Genomic DNA, 20,259 nt, shown 5'->3' on the forward strand with positions numbered 1-20,259 from the left:
AATGTCCCAGTCTCACTTGTGGCCCCTTCCAGTCACCAGCCCCAGAGGTAACCACCATTCTAACCCATCACCACTCACTAGTTTTGCCTGTTCTAGAACTTCCTATAAACAAAATTGTAGTCTGTACTACTTCGCTTTCTTTTGCTCAACATCATGTTCATGCTTCTAACTTGTTAAAACTACTCTTTTGGATTAAATGTGTAAAACGATGACTGAGAAGGTTAGGAAGGAGATGGAAGCCTGAGATCCTGAAAGACCAGGTACAATACTTGGATTTTCCAAGAGGTGGAATCTCTGGAAAATAGGACAGGGAAGGGGGCGTGGTTATAGTCCGGCCTGTTCCCTGTGGGGGCGGAGTCTTAAGTCTGGGGGCGTGGCCACTGGCCCGTTTTCCCGGCGGCAGTTGGCACCGGGGGCGGGGCCCGCCGAGGCTTCCTGTCTGCGCCTGCGGAATCGCCGTTTGACCCCGGAAGTGCCGGCTCATTGGGAGCTGTCACCGTGGACCGCGGCAGCGGCGGCGGCGGCAGCGGTGGCTGTGACGGCGGCACAGCGCCGGTAGTGGAGCCGCCGAGGTGAGTGCGTGGCTGGGCCCTGCCGAATGGGGGCATCGGATGTGGGACGAGCCGCGGCCATGCCTCAGGCGGCCACGAGCCTCCCCATCTGCCTGGCGGGGCCGAGACTGACGCTCCCGTGAGTCGCCCCTGAGGCCAGGCCGCTAGAGCCGGGAGTCTCGGGTTCGAGGCTCAGCCTCAGAGTGATGAGTCACAGTCCTCCTACCCTCACTCCGGGTTTCAGTTTCCTTGGAGTTCATTCATTCGTTCAACAAATATATGTCCATCGCTTCCTACGTGTCAGCCACAGATCTAGGCACTGGGGATACAAACAGCAAGACAGATAAGCACCCTCCCTTATGGAGCATACAGTCCAGTGGGAGGAGACAGTCAACGACAAATAAAGGCACAAGATAATTAAAGATATGACAGTAACTGCGGAGTGAATACTTTAGATTGGGCAGTCTGGGAAGGCCTCTGAGGAAAGTAATATTGAAGGGTGATGACAGTCAGAGAAACTGAGGCAGTATTTGCCCTGGAGACGCTCCCAGGCCTTATTGTAATTGGTGCTTGCACCAAGCTCACCTTCTAAAGAAAGCCCTTTTTAAAGTTTGGGCTTCTGCTGCCCTGCTTGGCATAAAGGATGCAGTGGTGGGCACAGATTTCATCACGATCAATGTCCTTTTCCTTTTGGAACTTAGAGTCTCATCTTCGCCTAGTTAATTTCTACCCATACTTTAGATGAAAACTCGGATCTTCCTTGACATGCTCCCTCCCTCAAGTCTGTTCTCTATTAAATGCTGTCATAGCCCCATGTGCCTGATCTACATAGCATACATCGTGGTATTTTATTAGTTTGTATAGCTATTTGATTCATATCTGTCTTTCGCATAAAGACTGTAAACTCTGTGAAGGGCAGGACCAAATCTGTTATTTGCCCACTTTGGTATTCTTCAGGCTTCAGTGCCTGGCACATAGTAGGTGCTCAAAAACTTTTTGAATGGCTGAATGAAATTATTAACATGGTCTTTGCTCTCCAGTGGTTCATAGGCAGTCTCTCTGCCACCGGGTTATTGTCTTTTCTTTCTGATTATATCTCTTTTCTACTTAAATGACTCCTCACTGCCTTTAGATGAAAGGCCAAAATCTTTAGCGTCACATTGGAGGCTCTTTTTTAAAATGTCTTCATCTTTCCTATCTAACCTCCTCTCTCAACTTCCATCATCCCCTACCTGACCTTGTGTTTTCAGCCATACCAAATGTCTCCCTCTTCTTTCAAAGCCACTGGTTCTGAGCCTGTGTTCACACTTGCTCTTCGCTTGGAATGCCCTTCCTCCCCATCCTTTCCCCCTATCCTTCAACAACCAGGTTATGGGTCACCTTCTTGGAGACATCCTCCCTTTCTCTCTTGTGCTTGTTTTGAAAATTTCCTGTTACAGCTCTGATCACACTGAATGATAGTCATTTACATGCCCAGGACCCAGAAGGTATTCAGTCAGCCTTTTCTGAGTAAATGAGGAAGTCCAAAGTGTTGTGCCTATGGTTGGGACTTGTAATCACAAGTAAACTTTATTGAGTGTTTATTACATGCCAACTGCTGTGTTGAACACTTAGCATTGATTACTTCTCACATCTCAGTTTTACAGATGAGGAAATCAAGGCTTAGAGAGTTTAAGGAACTGTCTCCAGGTCTCAAACATGGGTAGGAAAAGGTGGAGCCGGAATATGAATCCAGGCTGCAGAACTATAAAGCTTTTAACCACCACACCAGCCTGAGTCTGAACTGCCTTTACAGGCACTGGCTTGTAGGAGTGCATTTCTTCTGAAATCAGATGCTGTCTCTACCTGTCTAGGCCTGGCCTCCAGGGCCTAGAAGTTAAAGGATGAAGAGCCACTACCTACTATGGCTCTTTCCCCAACCTAGGTCCCTACATTGGACACTCCCACACACCGTCTTTGGCAGGTGAACATGGAAAGAACTGGGCCTGTGAGTCATTTAGACTTCTGGACTGGCAAGCAGACCCCTGGTGTTTTCAGCTGCCCTCCCAGCATCACTGGGGGGTTAGGAAAGAAGTATTTTTAGTCTGTTCAGCACAAAAGATCCAGGTGCCAAGGCAGAAGGGCTGGGCTTCAGTTTCAACTTGGTTACTAATGTATCTGCCTTGAGCAAATCAGAGCCCCTCTTTGGACATCTGATAGTCCCTGTTGTCTGTAACTAGGTTGTTGTGAGAGGCTAGTACAACAGTAACTTGATTAGAAGTAACGTCTGTGCAACATGTGTATATTATCTACGTTTTGGAAAGCTGAAAGGTGAAAACTCAGCTAAGCCCCTTTCATTACTTCGCACCTTATGATTTTTTTTGAGGCCACCTCACGTGTGCAGGGACCACATGTCTGACCCATGGAGATCCTAGAGCTGGAACAGGTCTTGAGGACTAGAGAGAGTGGTCCTGTCTCTTTTACATCCTCTAGAATGGATATCTTCACAGTCTTTAAAACAGCCCATGAACTGGGGCGCCTGGGTGGCTCAGCCGGTTAAGCGGCTGCCTTCAGCTCAGGTCATGATCCTGGGGTCCTGGGATCGAGCCCCACGTCCGGCTCCCTGCTCAGCAGAGAGCCTGCTTCTCCCACTCCCTCTGCCTGCCACTCTGCCTACTTGTGCTCTCTCTCTTTCTGTCAAATAAATAAATAAAATCTTAAAAAACAAACAAAAAAAACAGCCCATGAACTAAGGTTCCTCGTGTACCAAGCTGCTTCTTACCTCCTTACCTTTGCTCCTACTGTTTCCCCGGCCTGCAGCACCCTCCTTCCTGGCTAATCTCCACTATCAGGACTCAATTCAGGCTCTCCTGATCATTTAGGCTCCCCAGAAATGCTTTCTTGACAGCAATACCCCCTGCAAGCTCAAGTACACTAGACTCAGTACAGCGAATGGTTAAGAGCCGGCCAGCTTCACCAACTATAACTGAGTCCTAGGGCGAGTTTGTTATCTTCTCTGAGTCTCTATTTCCTCACTGATAAAATGGAGATAAAATTAGACCTAACTTTAGAGTTGTCCTGAGCATTAATATATGCAAAGCTAGTTGATGCTGAGAAAAGCCCTAGGGAAAGCACCAGCACATGATAAGCATGTTCCTGCTGCTGCCATTATCGTTGTAATTATTGGGCCATAAGCTCCTGTGGGGCAGAGACCCTGCATTATCACTGTCTTAATAACACTAGGGCCTGGCCTAATATCTGAGATATGGGACATCCCATAACTCATGGCTGACCGTGCCCCTCAGCTTATCTGTGAGGTTCTCAGAAGGTGACGGATGGTTTCCTCATCCCAGCCTCAATATGTCTTTGTGTTGTCATTGAGACTGTGTCATTGAGACTGTGTTGGCCTTATATGGCCTTATATGGCATCTAAGGGGCCTACTTCACTTCCATTCCGTGATCCAGCCAATATGCGTGTCCCTTCTGTGGGGCAGGCCAAGTAGAATCATGGAAAGAACATTGGATGGGAAGACAAGAGACATGGCGTCTGCCACTCACTGACTCAGAGGCAGGCTTGGGCCTCTGCAGAAAAGAGCTCACACTGGCGAGTTTCTGTGAATTCTCTCATCCTCTCTGGTCCTTCTGTTCATCCACGTCCTTCTTCCCTGGAGCCTAGGGAGGTTGTAAAATCTTAAAACCCTCTACAAGTGAGGAAAGGCCCATCCCTCCATCCCTGAAAAGACTGCAGATCTGCTGGGGCGCCTGGGTGGCTCAGTCGGTTAAGCGGCTGCCTTCGGCTCAGGTCATGATCCCAGGGTCCTGGGATTGAGCCCCGCATTGGGCTCCCTGCTTGGCGGAGAGGCTGCTTCTCCCTCTCCCTCTGTCTGCCGCTCTGCCTACTTACACTGTCTATCTCTGTTAAATAAAAAATTAAAAACTAAAAAAATAGACTGCAGATCTGCTTAGAATTATAAGAAAAGTGTCCTTATATTGAGTCACTCATCAAACAGTTGACGAGGCCAACTCTGTACCAGGCCTGTGCTGGTCACGGAAAAGATAGCAAGAGAAGGAGAGCCCAGGCACTGTCTTCAGAGAGCTCACAGGCCAAGGAGGGCATAGAGCTGGAGCCCTAATAAAGATCATCTAGGTCCTTTTAGCCAGTACTTCACAAAGAGGGTGGGAATGTTTCAGGAGTCACCTGGCAAGTGTCTTCCTCCTCAGTTGAGAGCTCTTGCTTTAGGCAGAAAAGTCAGCTCCGTCTGGATTAGTAGGTGCAGGCACCAGGCCTTTGAGGCTCAAGTCAGGAGCCTCCTGAGGCCAGAGGGTGAAGCTTCTCTCCTGGCTCTGGCATCAGTTCCAGGGCCGGCCCCTGCCACCAGGAGCCTATGTGTCTGCTCTCTTCTTCCCATCCATATTCCTTTCAGGAGGGTCACGCAGCACAATGCCAGCTCTGCCCTTGGACCAACTCCAGATCACCCACACGGACCTGAAGACAGGAAAACTGAGGACTTCACCAGCGCTGGTGAGCGGTACCTTGAGGCCGTTCAGCCTGATATTATCATTCTTGCAATTTCAGAAGCAAAAAGCAAATTCCTCCTTTATCTGTTCCGAGAATGACCCGAGGGCCACAGTCAGTAATTCAGTAGCTGGGATACTACTAGGTCCTTCCAGGCCCAGTGCAGAAGTTTCCTTTCTGAGCAGCAGCTCGAATTTGAGTAGTATTTTCCATGTTGCCACCCCATACCTTGCCCCCAAAGCATTTCATTTTGAATCAGAGTCTGATGGCGGTTGAGACTCAACCTGAGCTGGCCTAGAAAAAGATCCAGCCCAAAGCCAGGTTTGGGGATTTGACCCTGCGGGAAGCGTTCAGGTTTCAGGTAGGCCTTTTTTTGGAGCTATCTCCCCTGCTATCCACACTTCAGGGGGAACACCAGTTTCAGGGGTCAGGCTGCCTTTTATCACAATGGGCTAAGAAGCGCCACCTGCCACATACCAACTCTGCAGGGCTTGGGAGACTGAAAAATAAGGAGGCTGTGAGCGTGCTGATTACCAGCTGCAGAGTGAGATTAGGGCTGCGGAGAGGTGCCAGGCTGAAGGAGACAGAGGTGGGGACTGCAGTCCCCACACCCACTTACCATTTTCCCAAGAATATGAGCTTACTTGAGCAAGGTGGGAGGAAGTATTTTCTAGGGGAGCTTGAGTAAAGTCGTGGGAAACAAGAGCTTGGTGTTGGATTTCCTGCTTTCTGGATGGCTTCTTATTACTTCCTAACTCCTCTCTGATAGTAGGACTTAACATTTATAGAGCACTTGCTCTGGGCCAAATCTTTCTAAACACTTTACCTGGATTATCTTGTTTAAGCCCCGTGAGTAGGTATTTGATTGTTCCCATTTTACAGATGAGGAAACTGAAAGTTCAAGGTCACAGAACTAGGAAATTAAGGGAGCCAGAATAGGAAGCCAGGTAGACTGACCCTGGATCTCATACCCTTAACCCTTCTGCTATAAAGCCTGCCATTTCTTTTTTATAACCTTTTTATGTGAGAAGGATATTTATCAGAAAATCTAGATCTGTTCTGCTCAACATGGTAGCCACCCAGTGCAGTAGTCATTCACTACAAATAGGGATTTGGCACACTTGAAATGTGGATAGTTTGAGGAACTGCATTTTTAAATTTAATTTTAGTTAAATTAAAACAGCCCATGCAGTGAGTGCCTACAGTATTTTGCCAGCACAGATATAGCACAGTTCCATTAACACAGAAGATTCTGTTGGGCTGGGAGAGACGGATCCTTAAGTAGTTGACTCTGATTTTCCACCTCAGTCCTTCCCCGTGTACTTAATACCTGGGTTGCTAGGCTGTGGGCTCCATGAGAACAGGAACCTGGTCCCTTCCCTTCATTATGGTTTCCCAGTGCCAGGTGCATTTCTTTCAGGAAACATTCAGTAAATGAGTCAAGGACTCCAACCAGGCCTTGTGACAGACCCTGGAGCTACAGAGAAAAAAGACATGGTTCCTGCCCTTGTGGGGTCTATGGACTAAGAGAAAAGCAGACCAGTAGCTCCTCCACAGTGTGATCAGGGTTGTCTTAGAAGTGGCTACATGAATGCAGAGCCCAGGCCACTGATAAGACTGAAGGAGTGGGTGGGGCAGGGAGGTCTTGGGGCTGGTGGGAGGGCAGGTGCAGCTAGGGAAGGCTTCCTAAGAAGGAGGGGGATCCTGAACTGGGGGAATAAACACTAGCCATGCAGAGCAATGGGAGAAGGATGAACCTGGCAGGAGGACCCAAGTATCCCGTCCTGGAGTCTGGAGAGCCCGACTCCTACCCAACCACCAGTCACTTGGGGTAGAAGCAGTATCATTGAGTTAAGGAGCACAAGCTTTGTGTTAAATCTCACACATACTTAGCCACGTAACTAGAACATTGTAAGCACTCAGTGATGGTGATGATGATGACAACAGTGACAGTGGCAGAAGGTTCGAATGGAGAATAGGGTGGCAAGAGGGACGAGCTGAGGGAGACAGCTGCCTGATGAAGGAGTGGTCTTATTGAAGAGACTTGTACCCACTGTATATTTGTCTCTTTAGTCCCAACTTAGGGCAAGGAGATCTCTAGCCAAGGGACAGCCACCACGCTGCCTTTGCAGGGTGATAGGTGGAGCTAATGTTTATCGAGTAGCTACTGTGCACACAGCACAGACTTGGTGCTATTGAAAATCCGAAAGAAATAAAGTCTTGAGCCACAATGAGTGAATGGGCTGTTGAGGAAGACAAGACTCATGTAAGTGGAACATGTAGGGAACAGGGCGAAATGGTTTTTTGGCGAGATCAGCAGAACAGAAGTTTGATGGGCAGAGAATGTCCAGAAAGCTTCACAGAGCAAGTGGGACCTGAGCCAAGCTCGAAGGGTGGAAGATACAGCTGGGGCCTGCTGGTCTCTGCCCTGAAAGCTCCCACGGTTCCTGTCACCTACAGAATAAAGTCCCCACTCTTGAGTTTGGCATTCAAGGTCCTTCAAAGAACTTGGTGGGATCTGGTCCTTCATGACCCGCATTCATGCTTTGTCCAGCCAGCAAATGTATACGGAGTCTGCTCGATGCCAGATATGTTCTAGGGACTGGGAATGCTGTGAGCAAAGCCCAGACTGCTTCCAGAGACCTACGGCTAATAGGGGAAACAAAGAAGGCATGCCCTTCCTTTTCATATAACTTTATTGGGGCATGATTGAAAGACAATAAACTGTACATATTGAAAGTATACAACTTGGTTGGTATTGATATTAGTATACACCTAGGAAACTGTCATCATAATCAAGATAATGAACATTTCTACCGCTCCCAGAAAGTTTCCTTGTGCCCTTCTGTGACCCATCCTTTCTTCTCTCCCCATGTGCAGCAGCCACTGATCTGGAAAGTACTTTTGACGCAGTTCAACAGGTGCTGTGGTTGGGGAAGCACAGAGTGCAGGTATTGGGGGAGCCCAGGTGAACACCTAACATGGTCAGAGGTGGGAGTTGGGGAGACTTCCTGGAGTAGGTGAGGTCAGAGCTGGGATCAGAAGGCTAAGCAGCGAGACCAGGATAGCACGTGGGTACTGGAGGTTATTCAGCAGTCTGCAGTGTAAGCTTTGGTTCAAGTCCTGCCTCAGTTGCCTCCTTAGCCCTGTGACCTTAGCAAAATTCCTGAACCTTACTGCTTCTTTGTTTCCTCCTCTGTAAAATGGGAAGAATACTATCTCCCTTTTAAATAGTTATTGATGAAAAATAGGCTGTGGGACATACCTACTCAGCAGCCGGCACAGGGCAGGTCTTGTTAAGTGGTGGCCTTTATTATCACCATTCCAGTGTTCTCTCCCTCCATATCTATTTCCCACCACCCATGCAGTCTGGGCCCTTTTTTCTCATGGCCCATTTTTATGCCTTCATAATACACCATTTCTTCCATCAAAAAATCCTTCTCATTTCCAAGGCCCAGCTTAGATGCTGCTTGCCCTGGGAAGTTGTCCCTTGTCCTCCAGGTGCAGATAATCACCTTTGGCCCTCCTACAGTCCCTCTGCCAGGTTTGGGTGTCACTTTCTCTGTTTTGTGCTCACTTACTGGCTTAGATGTGCATCTCCCCCTCCGGAGCATAGGCTCTGTGAGCATGCAGATGTTTTCTCCATGTGCCTCACCACACAACAGCGTGCCAGGAAATGTTTGTAGGAATGCAAGGATGGCCAAATCTCAGGATGTGTGTGTGTGTGTGTGTGTCTGTCTGTCTGTCTGTCTGTCTGTCTGTCTCTCTGTCAGAGTAGGAGGCGATGAGTTGCCTTGCCTAAGAAGTGACCTAAGAGATGAGGTGTCAACGGAAAGATGAGGGGAGCAGCGTGGAAACCAAGGAGATGAATTTAGGTCCTAGAGAGTAGTTTTGAACTTGTTTCAGTCAGCAGGATTCCCTTTTTCAAAAAGTTTGTCCCTGGAAGCCCACTGTATAAATTCTGATTTCAATGGGAGGGGTCCTGAAGACCCACCTGATAGGGGCCCCCGAGGAATCCTTGTGGGATCCAAAGACTCCACAGTTTGAAAACTTGCATCAGGCAGTAGGGAGGCATAGGGGGTTCTTGAGGAAACCAACCAATCAGTCATGATTTTCCTGTCCCCCTGGACTGACAGACCTGGAAGTGGGTGGATTATGGTTGATAACTGCTGATACGTTGCCCGGCCTTCCTCCTATTACCACTTCCCCCAGAGAAAGCAGCCCTTATGTAGTCAGAGGAGAAAACTGAGCTCATCATCTCTTCTTTATGGTGAACAAAGTAAGGTTTGTTCATGGCAAGGTAAGGGTTGGGAGAGAGAACTTTTGATTCTAAGCTGAGACCTGCAATTACTTGATTAGCATCTTTTCTTTTTTTTTAATTTTTTTATTGTTATATTAATCCCCATACATTACATCATTAGTTTTAGATATAGTGTTCCATGATTCATTGTTTGTGCATAACACCCAGTGCTCCATAGCATCTTTTCTTTAAAAGCAAAAAGTTACCGAGGTTTTTTCCCGATTCTAAGGATATAGCATGATACATACAGTATGATACTATTTATGTAAGAAAGGTGAAAAGAGATTTAAAATACCTTCTATGGGTATATTTTCCCATAAAAGCCTAGAGAAGGTCTGCAAGGACACTCACCTAATGGTGAGTGGTCACCCCTGGGAGGATGTGGGGACTGGGAGTGTGGTCCCAGAAGACTCACCTTCTCTGCAGGGTTGTAAGTTTTGAAAGAAAAGATGTGCATGTCTCCCTTGTATAATTACAAAATAACTTAAAAAGTAATACATGTATATGTTTTTTAAATTGGAAAATACATTCGAGTCATAATTCCCCTCTCCAAAGATAACCACTATTAGCTTTGGTATGTTAACTGCATTACTGCATTCCCCGCCCCCCAGCCCCAGCCGTTTTTTTTGTTTTTTTTTTTTAACCTGGGTTAAAAATATATACTTCTTTAAAGATCCCCAAACTGATTATATATTAAATAGGTTTATGTCCTGCTTTCTCTTCCCTTGACCTTTCCCCATGTCATTAAATATCCTCCAAAACACATATTTTTTAATGCCTGCCTAGCGTTCCCTGGATGCAACCAAGCCCCCTTTGTTAGAGACACTTGGTTCTTTATGCTTAAAAACTCCTTGGAGGGTCACTGGTTGGAACAGCCAAGTGTTGTCATTGCTGTGGGTTGGCAAATGGGCCCTCGCTGACTAACCTCTGCCACGTTAACACGTGGTTTTTGGATCCGTAGCACCCCGAGCAGAAGGCAGACCGGTATTTTGTGTTATACAAACCGCCCCCTAAAGACAACATTCCCGCCCTAGTGGAGGAGTACCTGGAACGCGCCACCTTCGTAGCCAATGACCTCGACTGGCTCCTGGCCTTGCCTCACGATAAATTCTGGTGCCAGGTAACATTCTATCAAAATTAACACTAAGACAAAGCACATGACATGCCGTTCGTTGGTTGCTGTTGTTGTTTTTCTCGCCCTAGGAGATGCTTTTTTTCCTACTTCTTACACTGGATCCTTAACAGCAAATTGTGGTTTGGATTGCTCTGTCTTGTATCACAATCTTAATGATGTTTACACAACGCCTTCCAGCGTGTCATTTTTAGAAACTTGTGTTTAGCCCTCGGCTCATTCATACCTCCTTAGGCCCTTGGGGTTGGAGTGTTTGCCTTTAGGCCAGGGCTGGTAGGCCGTGAACCCCTGCGCAGTCCACCCACAAGCCCTTGGGCCTCAGTGACAAATCCTCGCTCTGATCTGTTGTCTGACATAGGTTATCTTCGATGAAACCCTGCAGAAGTGCCTGGACTCCTATCTGCGCTATGTACCCCGAAAGTTCGATGAGTGGGTGGCCCCGGCCCCTGAGGTTGTTGACATGCAGAAGCGCCTCCATCGAAGTGTTTTCCTCACTTTCCTCCGCATGTCCACTCACAAGGAATCCAAAGTAAGCCCCTGATCCCACAACAGGGCTCCACCCGACACCCAGCATCTCTGTGCCAGAGTCTCCCGCCCCTGGGAAGGAAGGCTCTGGAAGTATTGCGTTTCCTCTTTGTCTCCCCTCTGCCTTCATTCCCACCTTTGGGGAAGAAATCTGTGGCCACCCCCTTATCTGTGAATTCACTGGGTCTGCATTACATCCAGTGTTTTCATCAATGGGAGCTGAGGGCCCTTTGCCAGGGGACGCGTGACTCTGCCTTTTTTCATGCGTCAGAGGGTGAAAACATTGATTCTGATTTGTTAAAGGAACTTTTATGTGCTTTTTAAAAACCTTTGCTTTTCTCCCCCTGGTTTTAAAAATAACGCTGTCTCTAAACAACTCAAACATTACAGAAATATTTTGTAGATAGTAAAAGTCGCCACAAAATCCCTTTCCCCAAAAATAACCACCATTATGGTGCATGTTCCTTCAGGGAATTTTTTTCCTTTCAGTATATTTGTGTGTATGAGTGCATATTTATTTTTACAATAGGATCTTGCTTTTTTTTTTTAACTTCTGTAGTATGGAAATTTTCAAATATATGCAAAAGCATAATGAATCCCATGTACCTATCACCCAGCTTCAACAATTATCATTATTTTGCCAATCTTATTTTCTTTCTTCCCGAGTTTTTTTCCCCTAGAGTATTTTTTCCCCCAGAGTATCTTTTTTTTTTCTTTTGAGGGCGAGAGAGCGAGCATGAGTGTGTGAGTGAGTGCAGGGGAGGCAGAGGGGGAGGGCAGAGGGAGAGGGAAAGCGAGAATCTTAAGCAGGCTCCACACCCAGCACAGAGCCCAACACGGGGCTCAATCTCACAACCCTGAGATCATGACCTGAGCCAAAATCAAGAGTTGGGCACTTAGCTGACTGAGCCACCCAGGTACCCCTTTTATTTTATTTTATTTTATTTTAAGGATTTTATTTATTTATTTGACAGAGAGACAGCGAGAGAGGGAACACAAGCAGGGGGAATGGGAGAGGGAAAAGCAGGCTTCCTGTGGAGCAGGGAGCCCAATGCAGGGCTCGATCCCAGGACCCTGGGATCATGACCTGAGCCAAAGGCAGATGCTTAACCGACTGAGCCACCCAGGCGCCCCTTTCCTGGAGTATTTTAAAGCAATTCCAAATACCACAGTAATTTACCCATAAATATTTTTATTTATTTTTTATTTATTTAAGTAAGCTCTATGCCCAATGTGGGCTTGAACTCAAGACCCCAGGATCAAGAGTTGCATGCTCTGCTGCCTGAGCCAGCTAGGCGCCCCAACCCACAAGTATTTTAGAATGAATGCCCAACCGACTATTTAATAGCATACGTTTGCTTCTTTTTACATTAAAATGAAGAATAGCTATTGCTCCAGGTCAATATATGAGGCTCAGACATGTCCACAGTGTGGATGGACCTTCATTTATTAGCCAATCCCCCCTTGTTCTTGTGAGTTTGCTATTACTTTACCAAGAGTATGCTTTCAGAAAGTCTCTCATCCTCTTTCTCTGCACTGTTTCTTAGGATCACTTCATTTCCCCCTCTGCGTTTGGAGAAATCCTCTACAATAACTTCCTGTTTGACATCCCAAAGATCCTGGACCTCTGCGTGCTCTTTGGAAAAGGCAACTCGCCTTTGCTCCAGAAGATGATAGGTACGTAGGGCACAGGGCCTGGAGGGCTGCACAGAGCTGGCCCCCACATGCCAAACTAGAGCACCTAGATGAGCGCAGGGGGATTCAGAACTGCAGTGGCGGATGGGGCTTGGGCGTGACTTCGCAGATATATGCATGTCAACTCCGGAAGACGCAACTAGGTGGCCCTGGGGGAGTAGAGACAACACTTGACCCCATGGGCCCTCCAGGATCTTAGTATTAGGCCACATGTCAAACAGTTGAAGGAGTGGGGAGGTTTGCTTTGGTGGTGAGAGTAGGAACAGCAGTGATTGCTAACCTTTGGGTGAGTGCTCACTGGGGGCCCGGCACTCTGCCGAGCTCCTTGTATGTGATCTTAAATTGATCCTCACAGCAGCCCTGGAATGTGACTCTGTAATCATCCCTATTTACAGACAAGGAAACTAAGGTTAAAATGTAAGGGACTTGCCTGAGAGCCCATGACTAATAAGTGGCCAAGCTGGGATTTATGTCACATAAGCCTGACTCTCGAGCTCTTCCTCTTTGTCACTCCCTGCTTCAGGGATAATGGGGCTGCCTCAAAAGTCTCATGGTTTGCATTGTTGCTGAGAACAGTTGGAGACCGAGTTCAGTGAGGACTCTTCTGGGTCGAGAAAGGAATGACTTCAGCAGTTGGATCCCATCAGGAGGCAGTGGGCTGGAGGGTTCGATCAGAGACTGAAGCTTGGTTGGGATGCTGCAGAGGGAACAACGCCCCAGCATTGGGCGGGACACAGAGACAGGACACCACTGTCAGCCCTCCTCACCCTGAGATTATAGGACGTAGTCTTCCCAAATGCCCAGTTACAAAGCTAAGTTGTCCCTTGAAATGCTTTCCTTCCTTCCTCCTAATAAAAAAGGTGATATAAGTTAATTTAGAAAGTTTGGAGAGAATATGAAGTGTAAAGAAGCAGGAAAGCAATTACCAAATTCCTGCACACAGAGGCAACCATTTGGTGATTATTTCCTTCCAGTCTTTTCTCTGCGTGTTTTTGAAAAACATGTCAGGGCATAACGTATATGAAATTTCACATCCAGCCTTTTCATTGGAACGGTGTCTGGTTTCTCATTCAAATCTAATTATTCCCTAATCATCAGTTCATTTCTTTTACTTTCCCAGAGAAAGACTCTTCGTAATGTTATTGTAGACTGAGGGCATGGGGTGAGTGAGCAAAACCAAGCATGGTCAGTTAGAGAAACAGTTATTAGGCCAGTTTGGTTAGAGTGGAGCATTCTAGGAGGGCAGCAGCAGGAGATGGGGAAGGGGATGCCGGGGCCAGATCAGGGAGGGCTCCGTGCCAACCATTAGCACTTGGGGAGCAGTATCGCTTGGTGGCTCAGAAGGCAGGCTCTGCCCAATTCACACTGCAGCCCTGTTCCTGGCTGTGTTACTTTGTCCAAGTCAGCCACTCTAGCCTTAGTTTTCATATCTGTAGAATGGGAAGACTAATGCTATACCTACCTTATAGGATGGTTGTGAGGATTAGCACAGTGCCTGGCTCGTTACAAGCGCCTGGTGATTGTGAGCTCTTACATGAGGCCATGGGAGCTGCAAGGAGGAGCTGTCTGGGGTGTTAAGGTTAATTTGGCAGCATGCCGGCGGGAAGGGTGGTGACAGGAGACCGACGAGGAGGCCAGTGCTTCAGCGTGGGTTTGAAGGTGAGAACCTGGTTGGGCTGAAGAGGACATCCTAGAGGCAGAATAAAGCAGGGCTTGGGGAGGTCAGCTGGAGGGAGAAGTCAACAATTCTAGAGAAGACTTGTGTCGGGTGCAGGAAAGGGGCCTTTTGGGCAGGGTGGGGGCAGCCTCCACTGTCTCTACAACAGAAGCTCTTGAGCAAAGCAGCTGTAGTAAGAGTGTTGACAAGGGAGAGAAGGAGGGAACAAGGGGACTGGCCGATTGTCCTTTGGGCAGAAGCCCAGTCCTTACCTGGCACCCTCCCACCCCCGTCAACCTTCCCGCACAAACACACCTTACTTTTTTTTAACCTCAAGATTGGTATTCCGAATCAGTAAGTGTAATTTTGAAAGCAGGGCCTTTCAGTTAGACTTTTGGAGCCGCTTTGTGAAAGCAGGAGTACGTCAGGCCTTGGCCCCATCGAGGACTGCCCTGATCTCTTTGGCAGTCCCTTCCCTTCACCCTGGGTCTCTGAACTGCTTTAGTCTGAGAAGGATGCCGCTGTTGTGCCTTGCTTCTTAATTGTTTCTTTAAGAGATCGAAAGTCAGATCTTCACTATCACTGGATCAGATAAAGAAGAGGAAAGGGTCAGTTGTGAAATGTTATCTGTTCTGATGCTTGTAAAACATCCCTGTTACTCAGGCATAAGCACTAGAAGGATTATGAAAGAGTGCCCTACCCCAGGGCCAGGTGGTTAGGGCACAGTGGGGTCTGCTGTATGGTACTGGGGGGAGACCGGCTCCTGATGCCTGAGTCAGGAGGCACTGCCTGGAGAAGGTGACACCTGCCTTATGGTGGACTTAGCTCTGGGAGGTCACTCCAGGCAGAGGGAGGGGACAGGGCTTGTTCTCTGAGGTTGAGGAGGTACAGGAGAGGAATGCAGCCCAGGAAATAGGAAGAGGGTGGCTGGAGATGCTATCCGGGCCAGATCTCACATGGCCCTCTGTGCTGTGGTCAGGAGTTCAGACTTGACCTTGAGGATAACCATCGGATGGGAGTTTTGTGAGGAAGAACAGAGGTTGGTCGGGAGACAGCTCAGTCCCTCCTTGCTGTCAAGAGTAGGAGGCGGGCACAGATGGCCAGGGAGTACCTTCACAGGTTGAGGGATCAGCACCCATCTGGAGGTGGGATGCACTGAGCAAGCTCGTGCTGGGAAAACTCCGCTTTCTGGGGTCAGGGAACGAAGTGGCATCCAAGAAAGTGTTTACAGGAAGTCCGGCTACATAGTGACTTGCTTTCTCACTTGCTTTCTGTCCCATTTGGCCTTTGATTTCATTGATTTTCAAATCTTCTGGGATGGGACAAGGGCTCCCCTTGGTTTTCATTAAGGAAACCAAGGACAGACCTACCCAAAGACAAAGGACACCTGCAATTCAGCAGAGTCTGACAGTCAGCCACCCTTAGACGTTAGGATCGTAGTGGGCTGAAGAACCCTGGCCTCTTCTTAAGGGTGTTGGTATTTCACATCATCATGTCTCCTGGCTAGCTATGATTTCCCCTTCCTCCCTCGCCATTTGGGCAGCCGGAACACTTGGTTTCTGTTCCAGTTAACATATGCTCTAACCTACCAGCTCACAGCAGCAGCATTGCTTGGAGGTAGTAAACATTCGGAAAGGAGCTTTGTTTTATAGGAACAACTGCAAATGTGTGGTAAACCTGTCTCTGGGTCCCTCCCAGGCCTCTCCCCTTGGAGGAGGATGGATTAATATGGCTAGCATATTCAAAGCAGATGATAAGAGAATTTCCAGACAAATTTCTCCCTAGAGTCTCCTCACATTATTAGAGGCGTGGCCTGGCAAGAATCCTGGATTGTAGCATCCAGGTTTCTTGAGCAAGGAGATCGTATCTCCTGATTTTCCTGGATGACTAACTCCCACTTCCAAAGCCAATGCTGTCATACGAGGCACGGTGCCCAAGTATGATCACTCCTTGGGGACATCAGGGTGAGCTGGTTTGACCAGGCAGGCCTTCTTTTTTTTTTTTAAGATTTTTTTTTTTTTTTTTTAAATTTGAGAAAGAGAGAGAACACGAGCAGGGGCAGAAGCAGAGGGAGAAGCAGACTCTCTACTGAGCAGGGAGCCCGATATGGGGCTTGATCCAAGGACCCTGGGATCATGACCTGAGCCAAAGACAGACACTTAACCGACTGAGCCACCCACATGCTCCCAGGGCAGGCCTTTTATGTAATTCTCTAGGCAGAGGTGCTTAAAAGGTTAAATTGTACTGAGTAAAGTCCTCCCTCATGCTGGAGAAGTTTCTAGGCTGGGCCAAAGTTCTGTGCCAGCAGGGCCTGGGGCCAGGACTGCTCTGGTGCAGACAGGCTTCGGAAAGGGGAGAAAGGTCACAGAACATGCTGGCAACCATTTGTGATGTGTCCTTCCCTCCCCCACCCTCTTTTCCCAATTCCTACCTTTCTCTTCTCTTTTCAGGAAACATCTTTACCCAGCAGCCAAGTTACTATAATGACCTGGATGAAACCATGCCCACCATCCTTCAGGTACCAGCTCTCAGCCCTGCCCAGATCCCCTCCCCAACCTGATAGTATGTCCCTGGACTTTCTTGGAAGAGAATTCACCCTTTTCCCCACTTGAACAGAACTGAAATACAAGGGCTGTCTAGCACTCATACAAAAAGAGCTTAAATTGTGTGCTGTTTACCAACAGCCATAAGCCTCTAAGGATACCCCTCTAAGAGACCGGTGTTTCTCAAATAAGAGCTTTAAAATTCTATAAAACTGTTTTAGAATATAATAGCGTTCATTGCAGAAAATTTGGAAAACATAAACAAAAAATAAAAAATGGAAAGAGGAAAATTAACCCATCATCCTACCACCAAGAGATTCTAATATTCACGATAACAGTTAGGGTAGTTTCATGCTAGCATACTTAAAGATGGTGCAATGAGTTCAAGACTTACATGATTTTACGATGGGCCCTGTTTTCTTCTCACTGTTGATTTGTCTTTGATTTCAATGTATTTCCATAAATCGCCATCTCCATAGAATCCAAAACATACATTGTTGAATGTATATCTTAAATATTCATTACCATACACTTGCCCAGCATATTCATTTGGATAATTTCTACAGGCTTCTGGGGGCTTTTCATACATTTTGTCTTTTTTTTTTTTTTTAAGTTTTATTTAAGTAACCTCTACACCCATCGTGGGGCTCGAACTCACGAACCCAAGATCAAGAGCCGCACGCTCTTCCGACTGAGCCAGCCAGGTGCCCCTTTACATTTTGTCTTTTTAATCCTCACCACAATCCTGTAAGAAGAATAACCCCCATCATCCCCATTTTACAGTTTTCACTTTGACCCCGTGCCCTGTTGTTGTCTTAGCTGGTTTCTTGGGAACACAGGCACATACTTGAAAGATTCCAAGGCAGCTTTCAGATCACCCATCCCCGATTGCAGGTCAGGGGTCCTAGCTGCTGTTTCGACAGGATGTGGGAGAACCCCTTCTTGTGTTTCACAGGTTTTCAGCAATATCCTCCAGCACTGTGGTTTGCAAGGGGACGGGGCCAGTGCCACACCCCAGAAACTCGAGGAGAGGGGCCGGTTGACCCCCAGCGACATGCCTCTCTTGGTGAGGTTGCCCTTCAGCCCAGCCTCTTCTTGGCTAGCAGAGGACCCGACAGCTTCTTCCCCTGCTTGTGGCCGTTTTCCCCAACCCCGGAAGCAGCTATTCCCATCACATAGGCTTAGAGCATTTCAGCAGGCTTTTTATTTTTCTCTGGGAGCTTCCTTTATGGGGCAGTGGAAAGAACAGAGCACTAGAGTTCAGACGATGGGGGTTCAGTCTTCACGTAGCTCAGCACAATGAGCTCATTCGTGTTACTCACTGAGCCCTGTGTTCGGTAGGCAAATTTGTACTGAGGAGGCTCCAGTGTGTGCTGAGCCTTCAGGGTAAAGCAGCAGGGCAAAAGCAGACATGGGACTTACAGTCGGTAAGAGAGGTAAATAAGGACCATAGACATGTGTCAGGCCTTATGCTGAGCACTGGAGATAGAGCAGGAAAGAGGCAGCTGTCAGCTGCCCTCTTGGAACTTGCAATCTTGTGGGAAAACGGGCATTAAGCAGGTGTTTCAGAAAGAGGCACACCAAGTTCTGTGGGAACAAGTCATTTTACCTGCCTGAACCTCAGTTTCCTAATCTGTACCACAGAGATCTGAACAGCTGCTCAGCCTACTTTTTAGAGTTGTCAAGAGACTCCGGAACATGTATAAGAAAGCACTCCGTGTTCTGTATGGACTTGATATTCTTGTCCTCAATGGGATGTTCCTTCTGTGTAGGACCATAGTCATTGTCTTTAGGTTCAGGGGTTGGTTCTCCTTCAGCTTAGAAGCGAGAACTGTATTATCCTAGAACTAGAAGTAACCCCAGAGATCATTGGGTGGGTGCCCATTAGAGCTACGATAGCAAGACCTGAGGGAGATTGAGGAACTGGTCCAGATCGTGCTCCTAGAGATGGACCAGCCAGGCTTCACACAGACCTCCAGTGATCTCTTCCCCCGACAAGGCATCTGCCTGTTGGCTCCCACTGGTTTTGTCAACCTTGTCTCATACCCACCACAGAGCTGTGTATGGGGGCGGAGGAGAATAATGCAGTGTTTTCTTTTGGCAACAGGAATTAAAAGACATTGTTCTCTACCTTTGTGATACCTGCACTACGCTCTGGGCATTTCTGGATATCTTCCCCTTGGCTTGCCAAACCTTCCAGAAACACGACTTCTGTTACAGGTACAGCAGTAATTCTGACTGCTAAAGTAGAGGTTCTAGTTGACATCCTCATTCAGCAGATATTGCTGGGTACTTAGAATGTGCCAGGCGCTCTTTTAGCCTGGGGATACAGTAGTGAGGAAGACAGGTAAGGCTCCTGCTTGTGTGGAACCTGCATTTTATCTTTTTTTTTTTTTTTTTTAAGATTTTTAAAAATTTATTTGAGAGAGAGAGCAAGAGCAAGCATGAACAGGGGGGAAGGAGCAGAGGGAGAGGGAGAAGCAGACTCCCTGCTGAGCAAGGAGCCCAATGTGGAACTCGATCCCAGTACCCTGGGATCATGATCTGAGCCAAAGGCAGATGCTTAACGACTGAGCCACCCAGGCGCCCTGGAACCTGCATTTTAGAAGCATTCCCATTTTTGGTTAAGAACTAGGTAAGGGAGGGAAAAAACCCACCAACCAAGAATAGGGCAGTTTTAGTTCAGTTCCATTGTTTCAAAGCCCCTCTCATTGGCAGGCACAAAGGCGTAACAGATCATAAGAAGTGGTCTGAGGACTTCAGCATCTGGTCTAGAGCAGAGCACACTCAAGGAAACAAGCAGATATGCTCACATGTGGGGTCAGCTGCTGTGGCCATATCATAAAGCACTCCAGGAACACAGAGGAGGGAGGCAAAATTCTGTCTGGTGAAGTAAGAGGTTTCATGATGGCCCTTAAGTGAGAATGGACAGGAACCTTCCAGACAAAAGGATTACAGTGGCAGGTAGGGCATTCCAGGCAGGCAGAGTGAAGGTGGGAAGGCCCAGAGGGTGTCAGGGGAGAGCCAGGGAGTGGAGTGGGATGAGGCAGGGCCCAGAGCAGCAGGAAAAGGAGCAGCTAACAACAAGAGACGCTCTGGAGAGGTCGGTAGGAGCCAGATTGTGAGGAGCCCTGACCTCGCTGGCAGGGAGTGGGGCCTTTATTCTGTAGGCAATAGAGAGCCACTGGGAGTTTTTATCCAAAGGAGTTATAGAAAGATCCTGCCAGGATGAGGAAAGACGTAGAGAAGGATATGAGTAAAGAAAGATGTAGGGAGGGAGACCCTCCTTGCCCACTTAGTATCATGAGTATCTGTCTATTCCTTGTGCAGTGAGAAAGGGGTGCTTGGGCCTAGGCTGGTA

At 47.8% G+C, this 20,259-nt stretch overlaps 1 protein-coding gene across 4 annotated transcripts in view; it reads left to right on the forward strand.

Annotated features, from left to right (window-relative positions):
• The first annotated feature begins 491 nt into the window (after positions 1–491).
• ASCC2 (activating signal cointegrator 1 complex subunit 2) overlaps positions 492–20,259 on the forward strand; it is a 39,710-nt gene continuing 19,942 nt past the window's right edge. For 3 of the 4 annotated variants that reach the window (XM_044920944.1, XM_021703497.1, XM_021703498.1), the window contains exons 1-8: positions 492–572; positions 4,955–5,052; positions 10,308–10,466; positions 10,837–11,007; positions 12,551–12,680; positions 16,806–16,873; positions 17,854–17,964; positions 19,006–19,118. In XM_044920944.1, the coding sequence (XP_044776879.1) occupies positions 4,972–5,052; positions 10,308–10,466; positions 10,837–11,007; positions 12,551–12,680; positions 16,806–16,873; positions 17,854–17,964; positions 19,006–19,118 (833 nt within the window). In that variant the 5' untranslated portion in view covers positions 492–572; positions 4,955–4,971. The remainder of the gene's footprint in view (positions 573–4,954; positions 5,053–10,307; positions 10,467–10,836; positions 11,008–12,550; positions 12,681–16,805; positions 16,874–17,853; positions 17,965–19,005; positions 19,119–20,259) is intronic. The other variant, XM_021703500.1, reaches the window with a different exon arrangement.

This window comes from Neomonachus schauinslandi, chromosome 14 (genome assembly GCF_002201575.2).
Source record: "Neomonachus schauinslandi chromosome 14, ASM220157v2, whole genome shotgun sequence".
In the NCBI taxonomy this organism is placed as follows: Eukaryota; Metazoa; Chordata; class Mammalia; order Carnivora; family Phocidae; genus Neomonachus; species Neomonachus schauinslandi.